Genomic DNA, 23799 nt, shown 5'->3' with positions numbered 1-23799 from the left:
TAATTAACGCAATCGCTCCTCTCGCTAGTAAATAAGAATACCATAACCTTGTCTCGTAGAAATAAATACCAAGCCTCAAACTTATCTGCAAAACCCATGGTTAGCGTGCTTACACACAGCAAAATGCGCACACGCGATGTAGACGAGTCATATAATTCGTGCAATCGCAAAAAAATTGAAACGCTCAAAACAATCCACAAAGTCAAAGCCTCCAATCGTATTAATACGATCACTCCTCCCACTAGTTATTAAAGATAACTGCTGCTTTGCATAGTACAAATGAATACAAAAACTTGAAATAATCCACAAAGTCAAAGCCCACGGTACGCTCATGCACGAACATGTGTGCACACACAATGTAGACATGTCGTATTAATGCGATCGCTGCTCCCATCGGTTATTAACTCCAGCCGCCACTTTTCATAGTACAAATAAATTGAAAGACCCAAAATAATCCACAAGGTCAAAGCAGTGGTTGCACGCATGAACACATGAGTGCATGTACACAGTACAGTAGTATGTCAGCATCATGGTCACTTTTACACTAGTTATTAATGATAACCACCACCTTGAGTAATAGAAATACATAGAATGACTGGAAATAAGCCACAAAATCAGGATATTGGGAGAAATACGTCGTGAGCATATATTTTACCATGCTGAAACCTCATTTTGCATCACATTGCCAGTTATCAGTAACAACGTAAGCATGTTAGGGCGTAACCAGCAATTTTGGGATGTTCTGGAGGTTGCAGCATCTGGATTTGATAGGAGCTTCACTGGGGTCCAGCCCTCATTCGTATGTGACCCTGAGCTACTCTTAAATGATTCCTGAAACACAAGTTAAGTCGGGAAAACACCTAAAATATCTACAATTGCAGCTAGCATCCTGAAACTGTGCAGCAACAAGTATTACAACACTCGTGTACAAATATTTAGAACTTTATTGATAGTTTACTTGTACAAGATGTACATTCATATTTTGTGACTCAAAAACGGGTACTGGGGAGGCAAAACAAACAAACCGTTACGATGATTCATGTTTAAGCATGCGTGAAATGATAAGCGTGGGTACGACAAATTCTGCGGAATCTCGGTAAAAATTCAAACCATCCCTGAAACATTTGTAAACTTGGACACGCTACATTTCTATTTTTTGTTTTTTTCCTTCGTTCCACGTTAGGAAACACTCCCAAAATAAAACATTAATTAAACATAAAAAACACACAAAGCAACGTAAAAAACGTTTCAACTTTCATTTTTCATAAACTTTCAGAAAAAATAAATAAAACACGCAAATGTTTTAATTTAAAATGGAGACACACGGTAAAAACGAGGGGTTTGATTGATTAACAGAAAGTGGGTGGAGCCTGTAGACCTCCTGAGGGACTAAAAACAGCAGTTTGGAAAAATAAAAAACAAGTAATATTTCCAAATATTTTGACCGAACTATTATTGTCAGAAATGAAAAATGAATGTCACACACAACATGCACAGTAAAGCTAATAGTTTGCTTAGTTTGGATGTCAATGCAGACTTTTCAACATTTTCAAGTCATACATTTGTAAATTCTCCTTATAACTCGCAATTCTTCCTGTAGATCAGGGGTGTCCAAACTTTTTCCAGAAAATTACAGGATTTGTGTGAGTGTATTTTGTGTATTAAGGATGCTAAAAGCAATCCAATGTAGGTCAATATATGCTAGGCTATCTGAGCAAAGCATCCACACCTTTGCTTTGTGTTATAGCTGACTGAGCAAATGAGTGTAATATCTAATCATACATCTTATTAATAATGAATTCATTGTATTTTTAAAATATGCCGAGGGCCAAAAAAAAAAAAGCTGTGGGCTGACTGTGGCTCCCGGGCTGCACTTTGGACACCCCTGCTGCAGCGATTATGTGGAAAAACGGCACCCTGTTTGTTTTTCTGGGATCCAACAAAATATACACGGCATCAAAGAAACAGTGCATTAAAAAAACAGAACTAAAATAAAAATGTCTCTTCATGAACTAACTGCTTGCTGTTTAACTTTTTTCCTCGCTATTTACAGTATTGCACTTAAACTGCACACCATTGCATTTCAGTTTGACTGATGCCTTCATGGTTATTTTCCAAAATACAAAAAAAACCTGAAAAAAAATTGGTTATACCCTTTATACTTTTTTTTGCTGATATCAAATGTCCCTCCCCTTTATTTCATTTTTTTTCAATTTAATAATAAAGTAGTGTCTTGCTTCTTGCAAACACCCTGAAGTGCAAAGGCTGTCTTCACTTCTTTACCAAACAGAAAGGAACAAAAAGTCCAAGAAGGGAGAAGGGGTGGGGGGCGACCATGAAAGTTGTTGCTTTTGTTGTGTCACAGTCACAAGTCCATCAGAAGAGAAGGGAGGGTAAAATGAGCTTTTGCAGGAAGGCCTCCATGCACGGACAAAGTGGTTGCAAACAAACATGACCGCTTCTTAAAGTTTGTTAAAGCCAGAGAGACAATGAGGGGTGGGTGTCAAGGCGTGCCCCAGTCCCCAACCCCACGCATGGCCCCGTGTGGCCCGCCGCGGGCCCTCAGACAGACATCCACATGTGTTTGTACGGTCCCCGGGTCTGTGTGATCTGTGCCTGGAGTGGACTGAGCCACTGGCCCCGCAGAAGTCCTGCCTGTTGGGGCGAAAAGTAGAAGGTGACTTCATTGGTATTTCATTAGCGCTCCGCTGGAAAAGTGGTTTGTTTTGGCAGCTGGTCTTTTTGTGACAATTCTACCCCCCTCCTCTTTTTTTTTTTTTTTTTTTTACAAATGTCTTCCTCCAAAAAACAAACTCCCCCTTCTCTCTGTGCTCGTCTCTTTCATGCTCACTCAGTGTTTAGGTTTAGCTGTGAGTGTCACGGCCTTTTTTCACAGACTCAGTCTTGTGTGAGAGGCCATTAACAGGCCGATCGGGCGAAGGTGGTGGTGTTGATGGTGGGGTGGGTGTTGGGCGGCCCCCGCTTGGGGTCAGAGTCCCAGAGCCTCGGCGTGTTTCCTTGCCTTGAGTCGCAGGTCTGCGATGCTGGAGTTCTTGCTGTTGCTCTTGGCGGCCGCCGCCACTGCCGCCGCTGCTGAGGCCGAGTCAGCCAGCGAGGCGATTGGTAGTCCGAAAGGAGGGGGCGGGAACATCAGGTAGGGGGCGTGGGCGGCCAGATGCGGGTGCAGGTGGGGGTGGGAGTGGGTGACGCCATCTAGCTGGAGCTGCGCTTGGACCTGGAAGAGCAAAAAAATAGCAAGTTATAGTTAACCTGCATAATTATCACATCACCGCCGCAACAGTACATCCAATACTTGTTTGACAGAAGCAATTCCCAGTGAAGGTGGTAAATGACTCGGTTGACATTGAGCCTCTATTACAAGCAGCAGGTGATAGACCAAGCTTCAAGCTGCTTATAATCGTGTCTTTTACTTGTCGGACAACGACAATGGCTTTCAACACAACAGAGCTTATCCACAAATATGCCGCAAAACTGCTGCATCAGAGCAGTAACAGTAGATCCAAACATTGGACATTGCTGTGTGCTTTGACGCCATGACATGGCATCCCGCTATCAGATAATTAGATGACAAATTCTGGTGTGACATGAAATACTTGTCAGACAGCCACAATTGCTTTCATCGCGGTAGGGCAGGAGAAGTCATTCTCCAGTGTTAAACATCGTGGAACACCCTTGCACTCAGGTGCTGTCCCACCTCTGTTACACCTCCGAAACTATATCAGAAGGTAGAAAATTGCCTAGTTGACTTTGTTTAGGATTATAGACCAAACCTTGATGCCATAGGGTGTGTCTTTTGCACAAATCCGCCACTAAAATGTACTCATCAAAGTCGTAAATCCAATAGAAAGTGGGATATTGTTGTGTGCTTTCACACAGCCACACGGCATTCCAGAATCAGATCATTAGATGCCTTCTATAAAGTACTTGTTGGACAGCGACAATTGCTCTCAACACAACAGGGCAGCAGAAGTGAGAGTCAGGTGTTAAACATAGCGCACAGGAAGTGTCTCGCCTCTGTTCTGATAGCTCAGGAGCCGGAAAATTGCCAGTTCGACTTTGTTTGTCTATTTTGCGGCCTGTGCTGTTCACAAGAAACACGACCAAAAGCCAGGAAATAAATCCAGCTTTTGGAAGATTTTGAATGGGCTACTACCTCGAAAGCTGTAAAATGTCTGGGTCAACTTTGCCCCCCCCCCAATAAGGCTTGCTTTTACTAGCTGTTGGGAAGGGGTGGCTACCTCAAAAGCTGTATAATTCCTGAGCCAACTTTGTACCTCCCAATTATGTGGGTTGCACAGAACAGCCACACAGAAAAAAGCTAATTTCACTGACAGTTTGAAAAGAGCTAAGACCCCCAGAGTTGAAAAATTGCTGGTTTTCTTTCTGTGTTGGTGCAGTTTGTACAGAACATCAACAGGAGAAAAAGCCAGGCAAAGTGCTGTATTTTACCGACAGTATGAATGGGGCTACTACATGCAAAGCTGGAAAATTGCCGGGCCAACTCTGTACCCCCATGTTGTTGTTTGTACAGAACAGTGACACAGGAAAAAGCAATCATTGGCCGGCATATGTGAAAGGGGCTACTACCACCAAAGCTGGAAAATTGCTGGGCTGACTTTGCCGCCCTATTATGTTGTTGTACAGAACATCAACAAGGGGAAAAGCCAGCTTTTACCAGCAGTGTGAAAGGAAAAGCTATGACCTGCGAAGCTAGAAAATTGCCAGGTAAACTTTGTCACTTCATCATGTTATTTTTTTACAAAACAGCAACACAGGAGAAAGCCAGCTTTTACTGGGCGTGTGAAAAGAAAAGCTAATGCCTTTAAAGCCAGAAAATTGACAGGTAAGCTTTGTACCCGTTATATTGTTTGTACAGAACATCGACACAGGGAAAAGGCGCAAAATCCAGATTTTTACAGGCAGTTTGATAAGGGCTACTACCCTCAAAGCCGGAAAATTGCCGGGTCAATCTTGTACCCCCTAAGAGGCGAAAAATCCCGATTTTTACAGGCAGTGTGAAAGGGATCTTTCATTGTGACACAATTAAATGTTACCCCCTCTAAGCTGCGTTGTGTTTTCTAAGAAAATAGCCACGAGCCTCACACGGACCCTCCATACACACACCCTCTCCCCCCCTTTTTTTCCTCCTTTTTCCCCATGTCAGTTATTCCAAAAGTTAATGAATCCTACATTTCTCTCACACACACCACATCCAATTTAATGGTGCATGAACAAAGTCTTCTCAGGCCCAGAACAGATTTGTTTAATTCAGACGGAGGCGGCCTGGCGCTTATACCCTTTGGAAATATGCCGTCTTGTTATCCTGATTATGTATTCGATTGCATAAATAAACAATTTTGCACTAAAAAGATACTCTCATATTTGGAGTTATAAATATTTATCCAGACATATTCCTAAGTCAAAAGCGGCAGCAGCGGAATTTGAAAAAAAAAAAAAAGAAAGAAAGAAGGCATAAGGAGCATAGCGTATCACTTTTCACATTCTGGCCAATTATTTTCTAAAAGCAGGAGGTGAAAATTAAGCATGTGCTGACTTCAGAGGAGGAAAAAGAAGAAGAGCGGAGCTTGTTGCCATTTCTCATGTGTCTCAAAGCCTGCTGCATGAACAAGCAAGAAAGTATTTGCTGCTTTGCTTTTCCAAGCCAAATACCAGCATAGAAAGCTTTAACTTCACTATCCAGTATGTTTTTCTTTGTCTAAAATGTTGAAAATGAAAGTGAAGTTGGACAGTGTTAACAGTTAGGGTTGCTTAGCGCCCCAAGGACAAACAAATATCGTGACAGCTATAATGTGAAAACTGGATTAAATCATATTTTTGTCCTGGCCATTCGCCCCATAGCGTATGTCCCCTCAATTTATTATTTTAGCTTTTGCTATTAACAGTGGTTGACTTATTTTTACACTTTTTCTGTTCTTTACAGTTTGGTAACCTGGCAAACATATAGAAAAAATACTCCTCAAAAGTCACAGAAAAACATGCAAGTGGAATTATGTTTTGCTTTTTCTTAAGCTTTTTTGTGATGCCATCACGGAAGGGTACCAACGATGTGTTATGATGACCATAGAACGACAATTTATTGCAACCTGGCCGTGTAGTAGCAACAAAAATGTTATGTCTTGGCTGCTCAGTACAACATGGCTAAGCTAAGTTGCTGTGAGAAACACTCAAACATCTATTAATATATTTTTTTAAAAGATAAAAACTCCTCAAAAGTCACGCAAAAACATGGAAGTCGAACAGTCCGTGTGACGGCAAATCTTCTATGTTTTTTTTCCTTGCTTTTTTTGTGTTTTTTTTGTGCCATAGAAAGTTACCAGCGGTGGCGAAAAGTGTGATGATAACCACAAAAACCAGAACAGGAACTTTCTTGCAACCTAGCCATATCATAGCAACGCTCAATGCTCAGTACATTATGGCTATAAGTTGGCATTAATAATAATAATAAGTTAAGAAGTCGAACCATTGTGTGTGACAGAAAATTACATGGCAAAAAAAACGTGAAAAATTAGCTGATACCCGTAGAAGCAGAAACGGAACCTATTGCAACTCTAAACCATCTAAAAATCCACGAAAAATATGACTCAAAAGTTGCACAGAAACACAGAAGTTGAACCGTGGCATGTATGTATTGCAACCTAGCTGTAGTGCAGCATCAAAAGCGACGGGCTACACCAGTGTGGCTACAGCAACAATACATCGAAAATAACAATAAGGCAAATTTTATTTGTTATTGTTATTATCATTTTTGATTATTTTATTTTATTACTTTTATTTAACCAGATATGTTTGTCACAGTTGTTTTTAGCTCAGTAATGTTTAGTAAAGTGGAAAAACATTGCCTGTACAGTGTAGTCCAGGAATGCTATTATGATAAAAACAATGTAACCCTGGAACTGGTTATTTTCAACAAATATTCACGGGAAAAACACCTAAAAAGTCATGCAAAAACGTACACGTTTTTCACCATAGGCAGACACTTAAAACATTGGCTGTACAGTTAATAAAAGTTGTATGACGGCCACAGTTTGACCCTAGAACAAATTATTTGTATATTCACAATTTGTCCCTACAACTGCACACGATTTAGACATCAATTCAGGAAATGAATCAAAAAGTTGAACCATTTTCTTGTGTGACGGCAATTCTTGTATGTTTTCCTTTTTTATTCGACTTTTTTTGTGGTGGCTCCATGGAAGGTTACTTAAAACATTACCTATACAGTTAATAATAAAAGTTGCATGATGGCCACAGTTTAATCCGAGAACAGATGAATTTAGTTCACATGAGTTTCTGTGGGCAAAAAATCTAAACAAGGCATCCCGGTATGGATTGTATTGGACCTCTGAGGCACCCGGTGTGTTTTAATGCTCATAGGGTATATTTCAGCCTAGCTCACCTGTTTTGAAACCGACACTCATGCTGTACTCCAACATCTCTCAGCATGCAGGCCTCAAACTCCTGCCAGCTCAACCTCAATATCCATCAGGACTGACTCCTTTTTTTTTTTTAACACCCCACCTCCTCCTCCCCGGCTTTCATCGTCTCTTTCATGTGCTCACGCCTGCCGCCCCGTTGGCCTAATTAGACCGCTGCTATGTCACAACATAGCAGGCAGAGGCTTTAAGAGAGAGAAAGCGAGTGCTGCTGCAAATGGAGGATGGGGGTGGAGGCCTGAAAAGGTGCATCACTTTACAGTACAGTGTGTAATCAAAACCATGCAGTATGGACGCCAACACACGAAGCCATTGCTGAGTCATCATCTGACTCCTAACTATAACTGGATGCTGAAAAGAGTCTATTTCCCCCCATGAGAAAGAGTCATGGCCTACCTGTTGGAAGGGCATCCGGAGGGCCCCCATGTTGACGTAGGGCGCGACCCTGCAGGCATCCAGGTGACTGCCACTGCCCAGAATGACCCCTGGAGAGAAGGGAAAGATGTCTGTCAGGCAGCCAGACAGTTGTCGTTATGTGAGATGGGAGCGCTCAGAAATTGGTTGCTTTGTAAAACAAAAATCTTAAATGAAAAAGATTTTTTAAAAGCCATTTACCTTTGTGCATCTGGTTTTCTTGTTTCCGACATTTTGCTCTTCTGTTTTGAAACCAAACCTGCAATATAAAAAGAACCAGCGACAAATATATGATTAGATACCAAAAAAGATGGAGGTTTTTTTGCCATTACATGATAGCTACTTTATCCATTACTTATTTAGTTGCAGCAGCCATAGTAATACATGGACCGTACATGATAAGCCCCAAACATACACACAGTAATTTGTAGAAAGAATGTGCAAAGAACATACAGTAAAGTGTGGACAATCAGAACAGTATTCAAATGTACAATGTATGTACTTGTAATACTGTATATTAATAAAACTGCTGCAGCAGCCACAGTTTTAAAGCTGCGTTAACGAAAAAATGAGACCAAAAAATACATCGAAAAAAAGATTTTACCAAATAAAATGATAAGAAATGTAAAAAAATAATAATGTCTAAAGTGCAAAGAACACATTTTAAGTGTACAAACTCATAGCAGGGTGTGTATATATGCAGTAGCCATAGACGTACTTGCGTGTTAGTTACATTTGCATTACATGTATATGTTTACCTTCTTTATTCCTTCACTAAGTTTTTTTTAGGTGTGGTGTTTTATCTTGCATGTAGTTACATACATAAATTAGAACATACATTTTAAATAAACTTTCATTGTACCGCCTCTCAAGCTGTATAGGCTTTTCAAAATAAACCCATTTAAAGTGCAAATTGGGTAAAAAAAAAATTATAGAAAATAAGATTGTAGGAAATGTTATTGAATATGTATAAAAGAGTGAATATAGTAAGGTAAGCAAAATAAGAGGAGTGTGTGCAATGTGCAATGTATGTGTCTTACGTTACATGCATTACATTACATGTACGTTTTCATCATATTTCCACGAAGATGGTAAAGCGCAGGCTGCATTAAAAGTAAAAACAATTAACTTTCTTTTAAATCTTGAATGTATTTGGAATACTGCTGGGCATTAAATCATTTTTAAATATGCTACTGCATTTTATTTCTTAACATGGTTTGCTTTCTGTTGCTGGCAGGGTGTAGGCGATTGTTCATGATGATCATCAAGCTCATTTTCCCTGTGAATAACATTAACTATCACCCTCCCCTTGGACTCATTGCAATGATTATCATTTCAAATTAGGGACTGCTCGGACCTCAAAGGACTTGGAGAGTGATGATAATGATGATGTCAATGGGAGAGAGTCGATGCACCGTCATAATAGTGACGTGGAAACGATGACTAATATTAATGATTATAATATTATTAGAATGCTCCGTTAAGATAAAGAGTGTCTATTATGAGACTGGAGTGAGTTAGGTCTTCATTACTGACGATGCTCTTCTTCACAAACGCCATAAACTCACCCCCCCAACCCCCCTTCTTTTTTTGACAAGAGACAGTGAATAATGACATTTAATTTAGCAGCGCGCCGGCACACACACACACACACACACACACACACACACACACATCCTGACATCTATAAGGCGCCATAAGTGAATTAGAGTGGCTGCTCATAACTTTCAATTACATAGATGCATTGACAGCTGCTCTCACAACGAAACAAAAATAACATAAACACACTTTGCACTGGTGCACCTGAACTCAACACTCATAATACACGTGTAATTTGTGTTTAAACTGCACGTTCATTTGAGACCACGATGCATTGGTGTTCGCTAAGTAAGCACACCTATTGTGCACAATTAGCTCATTTCTAATGTGCACGCGCCTCATTCATTCATTTTAATGAGGCTGACACTTGTCCTTTTTTTGCTCTCACGTTATTTTTCCTGAAGTAACACCAAAATGAAACATTAAATACATATACATTGATAGAAATATATTAAAGGCTATTCGATTTTTTTTTTTTTGCACACGTGCAATCTAAAATGGGTGTTAAATACCAGAACAAAATATTGATAGAATTTAAAAAAAACAAAAACAAAGAGCCACTGAATTAATCCTGACATTGAATACATTTTAAACATATGACGTCACTTATATTTGCATACATGTCCTCTGTGAATTCAATAATATATTTATTTACTTTCCAGTTTGTGTTTTGCTTTATTGTAATGTTTTTTAATTGTATCAATCTATAAATCTTTATTTGTATGTTTTTCAATTGAGGTGTCACTCAATTGTCCTCAATTAGTGACACTAATCTTATAATGCTGATACTTCCTTTTGTAAATGGCTTCCCATGCAAATTATCATCACTTCTTTTCCTTCACAGTTAACCAAACCGAAGATCCAAAAGGCGGCACAAGCCCATATGGTGACCCACCTGGACGCGGGCCTCGGAGAGTCCGAGGCGCTGGCTGAGTTCCTCCCGCATGAAGGCGTCGGGGTAGTGGGTCTCATCGAAGAGCCGTTCCAGCTCGTTGAGTTGCTCCAGCGTGAAGTTCGTGCGACTCCTGCGCTGCTTGAGCTTGCCCTGAGCGTCCTCGTCCTCGGACTTCACTTCCTCCTTCTTGTCTTTGCTACACTCGTAGATGCCTGACGTGGACACACAAGGTGAGTTTTACATGTACGTGCACGTGTGGTGCAAGGCTGCATTGGCTTGTGAGTCACTTAAGACAAACAATGTTAATTTCAAGTGAGGCTGCCACACTTTAATTTATATGTATATTAATATGACATGTTGGAAGCCCATGTTATCACTTTATATGATAAATCAGCATATTTTCATCATGCTCAACGCCATTGTTTATAATAATTCATGAATGACATTATCCTAAGGGTTTTTTGACAGGTTTTTGTTACGCATTGTGACTAAAAGTGTTATTTAGCCGCTGCATACCGCATTAAGACCCGCTTGCACATAAACTACAAAACAACTACACATGATGAAACATACGCTGATTATTCTGTAACAAAAAGTTACTTTATTTTTATTAAAATTATTTTTGTTTAAAAAAAATAAATGTGTTGTTTTTTTACATTTTTGTTATAATTAATAACTCCACTGCAGGCATAAAACGATATCTATCTCAATATTGGAACTACTACTACTACTACTACTAATCATAATAATAGGCCAGATAATCACCAAGGTACTAAAAGATGGTGTGTCATTTATATTTGAGCAGTAACATACAAATGATATCAAATAAATATGTGTGGCTAAATGCACTTCGTGTAATAAGTATGCATTAAGTTATAGGCTATAAAAGCATTTTTAGAAACGCCCTAATTGTCGCATTTATGTCTGCAAGTAACATTACTATATTGTGTAAATCATTTCAGATCATTATTGTGTAAAATTCTGTAACACTTGGACCATTTTAAACATTATAGGAAATGTTATATTATTATATTGTGTAAATGACTTAAAATAGTAAAATTATGCATATTATTCGGTGTAAGTTGGTCTATTTAAAAATGACTCTATTATTGCATTGCAATATACAGTAGTTTAGTACAGTTTAACTTACTTATAATGATTATTTTGTACAATTAGGCTAAAATTAGGCCATTTGAAACTTATTTAATCATATTTTCATCCATCCATGCCTCGAAATAACGTGATGTTGTTTAAATGTGACAATTAATTTGCACAAATATGTAAAAGTTATGTCAATTAAGAGTGTCCTATTTGTTGCATTTAATCTCCGGAAATAACATTATGCAGTTTAAATGGCCGAAAAAATTAAATATTTTTCCACAGTTAGGATGAACAAAGCCGTCCCCATTGCATTTATGTCTGCAATTAGCATTATTATATTGCTTAAATGCTTAAAAAATGAGTGACTTCGTACAGTTAGGTTGTGCAAAATGTCCCAGTTGCAAGTAACATTATATTGTTTAATGTTTAATGTTAAATCTTATTAGATGGGAAAATATTACAGGTAGGAAAGTGTAGCCCAATTTTGCAGGTTTTGCATGCTCAACATTTTAAAAAGTACTACGAATGTGTGTGTGTGTGTTTTTTTTTTTTTACCTTCCGTGGGTCGTGTCACGCTAAAGTCCTTGAGCTTGTCCTTGTCCAGTTCGTGCACGTGCTCCTTGAAGACGTGCAGCGGGCAGTGAGCGCCCTCCGTGAAGTCATGCACGCCTTGCTCGGGGCTGGCGAGCTCCCTCGCCCTGGCCAAGCCGCTCTCCAGAACTTCCCGGTAAGTGATGGCCTCCTTGCTGCTCTCCTTGCTCTTCGCCTCGAACGACTTGGACACGAACGCCGTCAGCTCTTCCATAGCGGCGTGCAGCTTTCCCCCTCTTCTTCTTCTTCTACTTCTTTTTTGGTTTGTGTAGCAACCCCCGATGTCCCTACAGATCCTCCCAGGTTGTGATCCTGGTAAGTTTTTTAAAAAGGAAGAATTTTATTTATTTTTTTAAATCCACGGTTGGACTCTCCGTGTGTGTGCGCAGGCTGCAGGGAGAGTGAGGGAGTGGAGGTGAGATCACTCCTGCTGTTGTGTTTTGGAGAGCTGACTATTTATACACGACCACCTCTAAAAAAAAAAAAAAAACCTCCTCCTCCTTCTCCTCCTCCTCCCCCTCCCCCTCCACACACTGCCATGGCTGCCGTCTATTGCAATTAAAGGCCTCAGCTCCACTTTTTGCACAATTCAACTTTCAGCAAGACACCCCCCCAATCCTCTCCTCCTGTATTCCTCTTTTTCTTTTGATTTTTCCTCGTCTACAAATCAATGACGGAGCTGATGGAGGCTGTTAAATGAATGAAAGCTAAGAGTGGTCATTAAAAGTGCACACCACGGTTTCTCTCTAACGCTTTACATGTTCATTAATTACATCTAGCCACTATTCTCATTTTTACCCATAACATGATTTTATTTTAAATATTACAAGGCTACTATTGTTCTATACCCATTTATTTTACCCATTTGCTTGGCTGCTTTTACAATTGCTACAATTGTAATAATAATAATAGAATATTAGGCTGTTAAAAAGTATTATTTCAAGTGTAGTTTGGTTACAAAATTATATCTCCTATTTTTCCAAAGCATCATAGTGTAACCAATTTCAAATACTGTTATGTTAAATACTGTTTTTGTAGCAACAGTATGATTGATTACCTCCTTCATTTACTGTATTTTAATTGATGTTATTTTTTCCATTTATTAGAAAGTCAATATAGTAAAATATATATTACAATGTATTTTAAATATCACTACCTTGTCCCTTCTATTTATCTACCTGTTTATTTATTGGACTATTTTTCCAATTAGAAAGACACTTTTGTCCACCAGATGGACCCTTAGACGTACAGTATTTTTATGTTAATTCTATAGGGCTGCTATTTTTTTTAATGATTAGAAAGGCATGTTTTACTCATTAGACTATGGCAAAAATATTCTAAATATAAAAAGGTTACAAATGATCCTTTTATTATATTTGTTGTAATTGTATTATTTTTTCCAAGGACCCAGAAAATATAGTGTGAATATTTAAAATATTAGAATTGCTACAAATCTCATGTGTACGTTAAAAATATATTTATTAGATATTCGACATTATTAATATGAGAGTCCCTGTAAAACTCAAACATATATCAATATAATACCAAACATATGAGTTTTTACCTCACGCGTTTCTGTGTTCAATGAGTTATTTTATGAATCGTTGCATTTAAATGTTTGCAATGTAAAAGTAAATAGCAGTTTGCATGTAATTAGCCGTCTGCAAGTGTGGTACACAAATCAATATATATATCAGCTGTGTATTGTGTGTACGGGGTTGTTGGGGGAGGGGGTGTTAAATGTTCCATCTATGTACAGTTGCAATAAACGAGTCTATAAAACTAATGAAATCAGCACTTCCATGATCCGAGCTCCGGCCGGCACACGAGCACAAAAAAAGGCCGGCAGAGGCGTTCGCTCCCCCGGGGTGTGTTGCTGCTGCCACCGCTCATGCATGCATGCATGCATGGAGGCTCCAGCATCCTCTAATGACGCACTTTAGATGTCTCTCCATTTATCAGAGAGAGTGCACGACACACTGTCGAGACACACCCCACCCTCCCAACACCAACACCGCTGTTAATAGACGTAAATCCCCTTAAAGACGCGCAACAGCTTTGTCGCCAAGACAACAAAAGGGATTTCCTGAAAATGCAAATAAAACGCGAGGAAACAACGTTGCATGCTTACAAAATGCCCTTTCGTATTGTAAGGCTGCAGGCTGTAATTTTACTATTAAAATTAAACCCTTTTTAAAATGAACATTTTCCCTTTTTTAACATTTGAAAAGTGACGACAGTGAAACATATGCATGCATCCAGCTGCAGCTTTTTAACACTCTTAAAGCAGCCTCTATTATATTTTTTTATGTATGCTAACCCCCCCCCCCTCCAGCTGCAAGTAAAACAAATAAAACATATTATTATATATTATTAAAATTATACTGCACCAAAAGTTTGGAGACACCTCTTCATTCAATAACATGGGAAAGTGTGTCTAAACTTTTGACTGGTGCTGTTAATTGTGTACTGATTACTAATTCAACACCCACCATCCTGCTGCGTATGTTTAAAAAAATAATTGTGTCACATCTTTTAATTTATCGTTAGTATAGTAGTATTCACATTAGTATTATTACTACTACACATTTACACATTTTTGCATATTAGTGCATATTATATATATATATAAAATTAAATTACATTTATTATATATAAAATAATACATGATTATTATGAATAATAATAATATATATTTTTTTAATTCTTAATTCTATAATATAACCACTGTAAAATCTAAATAGTGAATGATGATTATTTTGTTAGATAATGATTCCAATAGAGACACTGTAGCTTAAGGTTTCCATTCATTAGTCTATTTAGTCTATTTCTTGACCCATTTTGTCCCACTGGGGAGGCGACAAGCATTTGTCTTGTCGTGAAGCCACTCATCTCCTCGTCCCTCCATTTACTCCTCATTAGAAGAGTTGAGGAATCCCTCCTCTACCTGTTTGTGAAAGGCTAACGCAACGTTATCAAGATGTCAGCACTCTTAAATGAGTTTGTATGGAGGGGAGAAGGAGGGAAGGGAGGAGGGAGGTATAGTAGCTAGGAGAGGAGATACTGTAAACAAAGCCTGGAGCGTGTGCAGTGGATTAGCATTGTGTTGCCACCACTCATTCATGCAGTACAACCTCTGTTTAAAACTTTAATTCAGCATTACATTACATTTTATATTTGTAAAATCTCCCAGTTTGAAGCAGTGCACTCCTAAGTCTTCAATTATAGACATATCGTTCAACGAATAACCCTCTGACAGTGTGACTCAGAAGGCTGTTTCTAAAAAGGCCCTAATTTGTGCTGCAGCTTTTGTATCGGATCTCACTAAAGGTGGTGTTTGTAAGGTTTTGGTTACCTTATTGAGCCACACACATACACACAAGCATCAAAATAATAGAGTACGTGTGAGTAATATTTTACTTGCCTTATTAAGCTACAGGAGGGTTTCAAGACAATACAAACATCTCCCAGTATGAAGCGCTGCAAGAATAAACATTGTAAAACGAATACCTTTCTGACACTGTCAAGCTGAAGGATCTTTCTAAAAAAGGGGCGATGTTTAATGCAGTTTTGTGTTACATCAAATATGGGCAAGTTTTTTTTGCCTTTACACGAGATATACCTGTCAACATATGCATTTGTAAATAGAGGATGTTTTCCAAAAAATGGGGGGGGAATTCTGGTATTTGCACCAGAAGATTTTCGAGTGCCAATATCTCTCAAACACTTTCAATCGGAAGACTCCTGCTAAAAAAGGCCTGGGTTTTTATGCGGCTACTGTATTGGATTTTGATTGTCCAGGTAATATATTAGTTGCCTTATTTACCTACAGTATACGAGGGGGTCAAATATTGAAACGGTACGGTAAATGAATACCTGTGTGACATTGCCAGTGAGAAGGATATTTGTAAAAATGTTTCATTCTTGCTGCAGCTTGTGTGTTGATGCAATGTGCAGTTGACAATATGTTGCTGCAGTTGACAGATTTCATAACTGAGGCGCATTAATGTTATTTGGGAGTCCTCAGCCTTGTGCTGCAGTTAGGACCCCTTTCTCTCCCTCCATTGAGACTGAAGGCAGATGTTGAAACAAGGCTTAGAGAGCAAAAAGGAGAAAAAAAAACATGAAAGCATCTCGGATGTTTTGTTATTTTTCTGTGTCGAATCGTTGTGCGTTGTCTGTAGCCACAGGGCGCTGCAAGGGGCCTCCAACTTGACAATGCATCTTTAAATTCGGGGTGGATTTGCGAGGGAAACGCAAACAAGATGCTCTTCAGGTGACGTTGTCTCATTAATTAGCAGGAAATCACTTTCTCTCATGTTCTTTCTTACCATGTAGTTGTGGTCAAATACTCCGTGGGGGGGAAAGCAACAATTTATACAAATCAATAGCGTGGAAATAATTCATGGCTGATCACATGGTGCTTTAGCTCCTTATTTGCAGTAGAAATCCCTGTTTTGTTTGCCTCCCAGAGGGGAACATGAAAGACTCTCGCAGAGTTGGGGGGGTTCGGTGGGGGGGTGGGGGGGTGCACAGGGGGCCTGGGGAGTGTGCTAAATAATAATAGGCGGACATTGATCATTTTTTCTTTGAGGAGGGGGGGGTCGCGCCCAGACAGCTGAACCACATGTATACATTATTTAGACGCGCTTGAGTGCATTTTGTTGCATCAGGTTTGCATGACCACCCCTCCACCCCCACACACCCCTTGGGAGACACGGCCATGACGGTCACTGTGCAAAGAATCCCCAATTTGGACAGTGAGTCCAGCTTATAATAGAAATTAATTTAGCAGTGGGGTCTCCTCTTGGTTGGGGGGAGCCATCTTTACAGACGTGTTAACGTCTTCAGAGAGCAATGAGGCTCGTTTACAATAAGGGTCTTGCTTTCTGTGTGTGTGTGTGTGTGTGTGTTGGCAATAAAGGGGAGGGTGAGCGTCCCTCTGGTGTCGGCCAATGGAGGCTCTTTAATGGAGTGAGGCTACACTGTCTCAATCACACCATTTAAAGGCTGCTCCACTGAGAATGGTAAGAACAGAGGCTCCTCCATGTTGTGTTCTTGACGAAACGTCATTAGGATGAATTAAGAAAGAAGGAGTGAGTGATGTGGCCATGGATTGATGCTCAGCCATTCCGAGTAAAAGCCTACTGCGATGGCTCATTCGTTTCTCGGTTTGTGCTTTACATGCAGAGTTTGCGTTTTGTCCTTTGGATTTATTTCTATCTTGAAATGCGTTGGTTATCAATAAGAACTGGTGAGGAGTCGTAGCATTAATTAAATGACACATTTTTAGTACACGCACAAATTTAGTTACGGGTATGCGAGCATGCCATGAGTTTTAATTTTTGGATTATTTTGAGTTGTATTTATTTCTATTGTGAAATGTGCCAGGTATTGCTAACTGGCAAGGAGTGATCACATTAATTACATAAATGACACACAGTTAATATGCGTAACAATGTGGTGTGGCGTTTGCCTTATTTGTTGTTCTTGTTTCAAAGCTTGCTTGTTAGAATCATTGTAGACACATTTTCTTTGATGTTTGCAATGCAATTGTCTTCAGTATTTAGTAAAAATGCTTATCTTGGGTATGTGGTATGTGTGTAAGTTGTATTTGACATGTTAGCCCCACTGAAGACTGAACTGTCTCGGATGCTTTCAAAAACGCATGTTGAAAATTTCATGATACAGTCATCTCTCGTTTATCCCAGTTAATTGGTTCCAGACCTGATTGTGATAAGGGAATTTCCGTGTAGTAGGATTCCTTCTTTCTAAATGGAATATTTTTATAGTTAGAGCATAGAAAACCTGTTTACGACCTTCTAAATACAAATTTTAGCATTATCAGAGCCGTCTAGACATGAAATAACACCCCATAGTCACTGTTACACTTGTATTACCCAATATTGCAGACGTAATAATAGAAAATAAGACATCTTAAACATACATAACTAAGGCATAACATAGACTCACACGTTAGCATCGTACTTCCTGCGGTGGCTATTGTCTCAGTGTAACATCACTGACACCTAGTGACCAGTGTAGAATATTACTGTACTGCCACTGCTTGTGGTTAAGGAGAGACTCACGAAGCACTTCATTAACAAGCAGAGAACACATATGCAGTGAACATTCACACAGGAGCTGCTGTCGGCCAGAACTCACGGCAGTCACTGCGCTCTCCACACTACTAAACTCTGGCAGGCTGACATCACACACGGCACTTCCCAGGCCCCGCTCCTTAAAGGCGCGCACAGCAAGTCACAGATATAATGCTACATATCACATCTTCTGAGTGCCTTAAATTTGGGTTTCTGTTTATTTAGCCATTTATATGCTTGAAAATAAATATGCATATTTTTTACTAATAGGCCATATTCAACCACGAAACATCGATCATATATTAATTTTTGACAATGTTTGAACCGTGATGTAGCGAGGGATGACTGTGACTGTCGCTCCGACTGCCCTGAAGTCGGCTAGCTACCCACGTTAGCATCTGGGACGCTAGCTGTTAGCCATTCAGTGACGTAATATAAGTAATATAATAAATAAGCTGCACTCCCTGAAGGTCTTGACATTCTTGCCAGCTCGTCAATCTTGCTCTGTAGTGAATTCACGCTTCCCGTTATAATAGAAGGTACCGAAGGCTTGAATCTCCACTTCCGTGCTAGACACTTGACTTTCATCTTAGCCCCGCCTCTGCCGCCTCCATATCAATGGGTAGACAGGGAATCACACCAGACGTCGTAATTCCAGGACAGCAGATATTGTGATGTTACACATATTAAATAAACAATAAATAAATAAATATGGAACAGATCATGTCAAATTTGTAGTGCAATAATGCATAATAAATAATAATAATACATAGTAATAATAAGTAGAAAATAATAAATCCAGTCCTGTATCGGAATTGGAAATTGAGATAAAGAAGACTCGTGCTGATGTGTGTTGCTGTAAATGTCTTCCCTAGGGGAGTTGAGTGGCAGGCGGACAGTAAGTGACGTCAGGGGTTCAGAGTTCCGTTTCAGTTTCCTGGGTTATGGATGCAACAGTAGCCTGTGTTTTTAATCAAGGATTTTTATTCGGGATTATTGTGCCTGTTGTGAGATAATTCAAAGCTGTAATAAAAGCCTATTCCGGCGATCAAATCTGGTACTTCTGTGTCTCAGCAAACATGACAGTAACATTACTGACCAATGTAGAATACTACATACTGTATCTTCTTGAATGAGTCTTCTGAATGCCTTATATTTGTATTTTAGTTCATTTAGCCATTTTTATGCTTGACAATGCTTAATTTAGGCAAAAAATACATAACATTTGCATACATATGCATAGTTTTTGACTAAGAATAGGCCATATTCAACCACAAAACAGTATGATGTAGTATTTTTTTGAAAAACCATGACGAGTGAAGCCACAAAATTCGAAGTGCAATGTGCCGAGGGATTACTGTATACAAAAACATATATGCTAGCTCCTCTGAAGACTGTGTCTAAAATACACGTATGTCTTTGACGTTTACAAATACATACAGTATATTAGTGTCATTAAAGCCATATTGTCTTCTTTTTTTCCAAAAACTTGTATCTCAGGTGTGTCTAATACTAAATCGCCTTTGGTGTTGCCGAAAACACATACATTAGCATCATAGGAAACTAACTTGTCTTCTATGTTTACAAAAACTCGTAAATTAGTAGCATGGAAGATCCAAACTTTTTTAAAATAATTTTTTTCTTTGATTATTTAAAAAAACTAAATAAAAAATCATGGATGTCTGCTGGAATTAATCATAGGTTTTATCAATAGTATTGAGAAAGCCTAACCTAAGCAGGTAAAGTTTAAGTTTGTCACGGACGACAAAGTAAAAGATACAAAAGTGTCTCAGGCAGAAGTGAGTCATGGACATAGAATGATAAATGTTTATTTCCTGTCTCATGTGATGCCTTCAAGCTGGCTGAGTAACTCATCTTACCCATGACTTCATGCATCAAGTCATTTTTTTTCAACACTTTTTAAGGATTAAGATGTCTTCATAATTCCAAGAAATTGTCCTGGAATCTTGGAGGAACTTCACTTTTGCTGGCTGCTGTATGAAACAACCTCAGAGAATACGCTGGTCTTCTATAAGGACCCTGCCGGCAGGACCACCAGGCCGTAGTTTTAGACCTTGTGGCCCATAAACAGCTTGTAATAGGCACTGATAATGAGCTGTGTACCAGCGCCACGTAAACAGACGCTCATTTGACCAACTGTGCTGCTCGCATTACACATGCACTGTAAACAAACTGGGAGCTTTATGAGGCATCTATTGTAATTGACTGTGTTGTTACCTCTGCCAAGGAGGAAAGATGTTTGAGTTAGTTGGATTACGTAAAAACAAAACTTGTTAGTTTTATTTACAGTTTTTGAATAGCTAGATCAAGGGTCGTCAATCTTTACTATGAAAAGAGTCATTTGCCCACTAAAGAAAAATTGTCTGGAGACGCAAAACATCAGCTTAAAACATCTTATAAACTTCGAAAGTTTCTTAAGAGTACAACAAATACTGTAGAGGCGCATGCGTAACGGATTCCAACTAGTTGTGATCGTACGTTGGTTAAACCTCGGAATGAGCGAGTACGCCGCTATCTGTATCTATATCTATATATGTATCTGTATCTATATCTGCATCTGTATCTGTATCTGTATCTGTATCTGTATCTGTTCACCCACTCATCTGTACTTGGAGTGGGCAGGGCATAAACCGAAAGTGGGCGTGGTTTACCAGGAAATGGGTGGGGCTTAAATGGGTACATTATTTAAAGTCTGAAATAGTATCATTGAAGAGTGTAATGGTCTGGAAAGTTTACGTAAAAACACATTAGCGACATTAGACATTGTTTCTGAAAAAACGAAACTGTTTTCGAAAACATGTACATTAGCCTCATTGAAAGCTAATTGTCTTGAATGTTTACAAAAGCACGTTAGTGTCATTCAGTGGTCACCACCCTTTTGGAGCCCAAGATCTTTGGTCTCGGCCGTGAACCTGCGCAAGATCTAAACACTCTAAATACAGAGCTTTGTGTGATTATTGGTTGTTGGTTTCAACATTTCAGCTTTTTCGCAGTGTGTCTTTTGCTCTATTTTTACCATTGTTGCTGTTTTTTTAATTTTATTTTGTTTCTGCAGTGATGCAATGACAAATCAGCCGCAGTCCGCAGATGGCCCCTGTGCCGCACTTTGGGCACCCCTACTTTTGTGGCTCTTCGTCGGGGTCGGACTTGTGGCGTGGGCTCTCTGAGCAAACTACAAATCTATTTGGCTTGTTGGCTCAGTGTCGTGTCGTCGAAGCGTTTTTTGGAGTTGCACATCCAAGGAAATGTATTTGCGCCTTCATTTTGAGGTAGCAAAGGCTGATTTTGAGCCACAACGTGCAATAATTACTGTTGTGTGAGCAGGCACATCAACGCGCGCTGACACTCCCTCTCTCTCCTTGTCGCTCGACCTGCGAGCGCGAGGCGAGCCGGTCTACATGTGTACTCTTATGGTACCTCCGGTTGGGTTTTGGGGACTGGGCTCCTGGCTGGAGGTTGCCTGGAGAGCGGCAAGGCACACAGGCTTGTTCAGTGGATAAAATGCGTGCCTTTATAATAAAAACGTCTTTATAAAAACTTGAATGCTAGCATCTTCCGCTGTGGAACGCATGTAAACAAGATGGCCGCGGCACTTCGTCGCGGATGAAGATGCAAATTCTTCATCACATACACAAGAATGGAGAGGCGGCAGTGCACAGGGATACGGCGGGAGACAAAGAGAACCGGAGCGATTTGTGAGGTTTGATTTTTGTCGAGGAGATATTTTTAGATGCAAATGTATGACCTTTTTGAACGCATATTGTTTTGAGAAGCCAAACTCTTTACTGAAATGACCCAGCAACTAAGAAGAACTACAGTACGTTCCTCGTCACAGAAATCCGACCAGAACTGTACTCGCGAGACCAAGTGTGAGGGGGGGGTAAGTCACTATTGATGTACTACACTGCTGATGGGGATGTCATACAACTTCATGTCACAAAATCCAAACGATCCCTTTAATAACGTGACACACATGAGAGCCCCAGCAGAGCCGTCACACTGTCCAGTGTAAAAGTGCAGCACACTGACACGTGCCAGATTAAATCTAACACATTTTCAGTAAAATAGCTCATCTTTTAATTACATCTGCCCTCTCATCCCTGTCCACCCCCACTACTCGCGTGGATTGAGGCGGTGAAGGCGTTGTCACGTGCCTTGCATGTGTAATCAGCAGGTATGAGTCCTTGGACGCGTCCCTTCTTGAAATGAAAGAGCCTGCAGCCACGCTCCCCTCCAAAGTTGTTTTCCCGGCGAAATTAAGCGATGGACTAATGGCGTAAACGCTGTTAATTAGCGGCAGCAGTTGGCCAAACAGTCGTCTCTGCCTGTGACTAATAAGAAATCAATTAGCAAATGAATCGGTCATTAAGTGAAGAGCTCATCTTGGCCGGGGTATTTTTTAATGATTACTCTTTTTTTTTTTTTTTTTTTTAATGCGTGTGATCCCGACTAATTGCGTCTGTCATATGGCGCTCGAAGCTTTCAGCATGCCTAATGAAGCTTCATTAGATCATCACTGGCACTCTTGGAAGATTCACAGGCAAAAAAACCTGCCTGCCAATTATTTTTAATTGCCAGACAGCGCACAAACAAGTGCCCGGCGCACCTTGACGAACATGGCTGCTGTTTGCCGTCTTCGTTTTGAGAACGATTAGAGCGAGCACCGGGGCGTTTTTTTTTTTTTTAAGGACCCATCAGCTTCCTGCTTTGCTTTGATGTAAAGACAACATGGCCGACATGTCTCTGTACTGCCCACGTGTACTTGTTTTGTTCTTGAGTTGTGTGCAGGCGCAAAGCCATTGTATGCATACCTTCAACACAAAAACCTAGTATGTCCAATTAGCGTTCTTGCGTTCATATAACAAAAAAAGGACAAACCGGAAATTCAGCCCCTTAAATTGTCATCACAGTATGTTGTACACATATTTTACATTAGGGGTGTCAAATTAAATGATTAATTGCAATTAATTAATTATAGTCATATTTAGTTAACTGTTTTTTTTTATCGCGTTAATCTAATTTTGAATCTCTAACTTTACTCATTCTGTATACGAGTTGACTATTTTCGTTTTTATGCATTGGGCTTCTTGTGCTTGAGCTGTTGAGGGCGGAAAACAACGGTCAGTCACTCCCTGAAATGGACATTGATTGTGTTTGGGCTTGTTTAGCATAAGCTTACAGGCTCCCACTGGAGGTGGGATGGCAAGGCGAGGGAGAAGAGAGGAGAGGAGACGTGAAAATGGAGGAACATGTGAATGAATGATAAATTTACATTTCAAAAGTGCTCCGACGGCACTGTTGATAAAGTTCGAGTGATATGCCGTTCTTACCACGGAAGCAGCTCAAGTTTAGCCTGCCACATCAGCGCAAAGCAGTGTGCAGCCACAGCCAACGTTAGCATCGAAGAGAATAGCAATTTAGCGAACTTTCGCCGAACTAAACTCGACGAGAACACCACACGTATGAACAAGTCTGCGAACGACAGGCAGACAAATGTTCTTTGGTAAGCGGACTGTGATGAACTGCAGGCCGATAAACACGGTGGAAGGCGAGGGGTTAACAGAGGTGTTGCAAACTGCGACCAGCGACCCATCGTTCAAGC

General features: G+C 39.8%; 1 protein-coding gene across 2 annotated transcripts; it reads right to left on the bottom strand.

Annotated features, from left to right (window-relative positions):
• Positions 1-944: 944 nt before the first annotated feature.
• Positions 945-12492, bottom strand: shox (short stature homeobox). 2 transcript variants are annotated; one of them, XM_054788289.1, is made up of 6 exons: positions 12040-12492; positions 10384-10595; positions 8091-8148; positions 7872-7981; positions 3023-3235; positions 945-2655 (listed from the first exon to the last, which is right to left on the bottom strand). In XM_054788289.1, exons 1-6 carry the CDS (start codon positions 12287-12289, stop codon positions 2563-2565), a joined length of 936 nt encoding a protein of 311 aa, XP_054644264.1. In that variant the 5' UTR covers positions 12290-12492; the 3' UTR covers positions 945-2562. The 2 variants fall into 2 exon arrangements, with proteins under 2 accessions (XP_054644264.1, XP_054644265.1); XM_054788290.1 differs by having other exon boundaries at positions 7872-7960.
• Positions 12493-23799: the final 11307 nt, after the last annotated feature.

This window comes from Dunckerocampus dactyliophorus, chromosome 9 (genome assembly GCF_027744805.1).
Source record: "Dunckerocampus dactyliophorus isolate RoL2022-P2 chromosome 9, RoL_Ddac_1.1, whole genome shotgun sequence".
NCBI lineage: Eukaryota > Metazoa > Chordata > Actinopteri > Syngnathiformes > Syngnathidae > Dunckerocampus > Dunckerocampus dactyliophorus.
The sequence above is the reverse complement of the archived record's forward strand: the minus strand, read 5'-3'. Positions and strand labels throughout refer to the sequence as shown.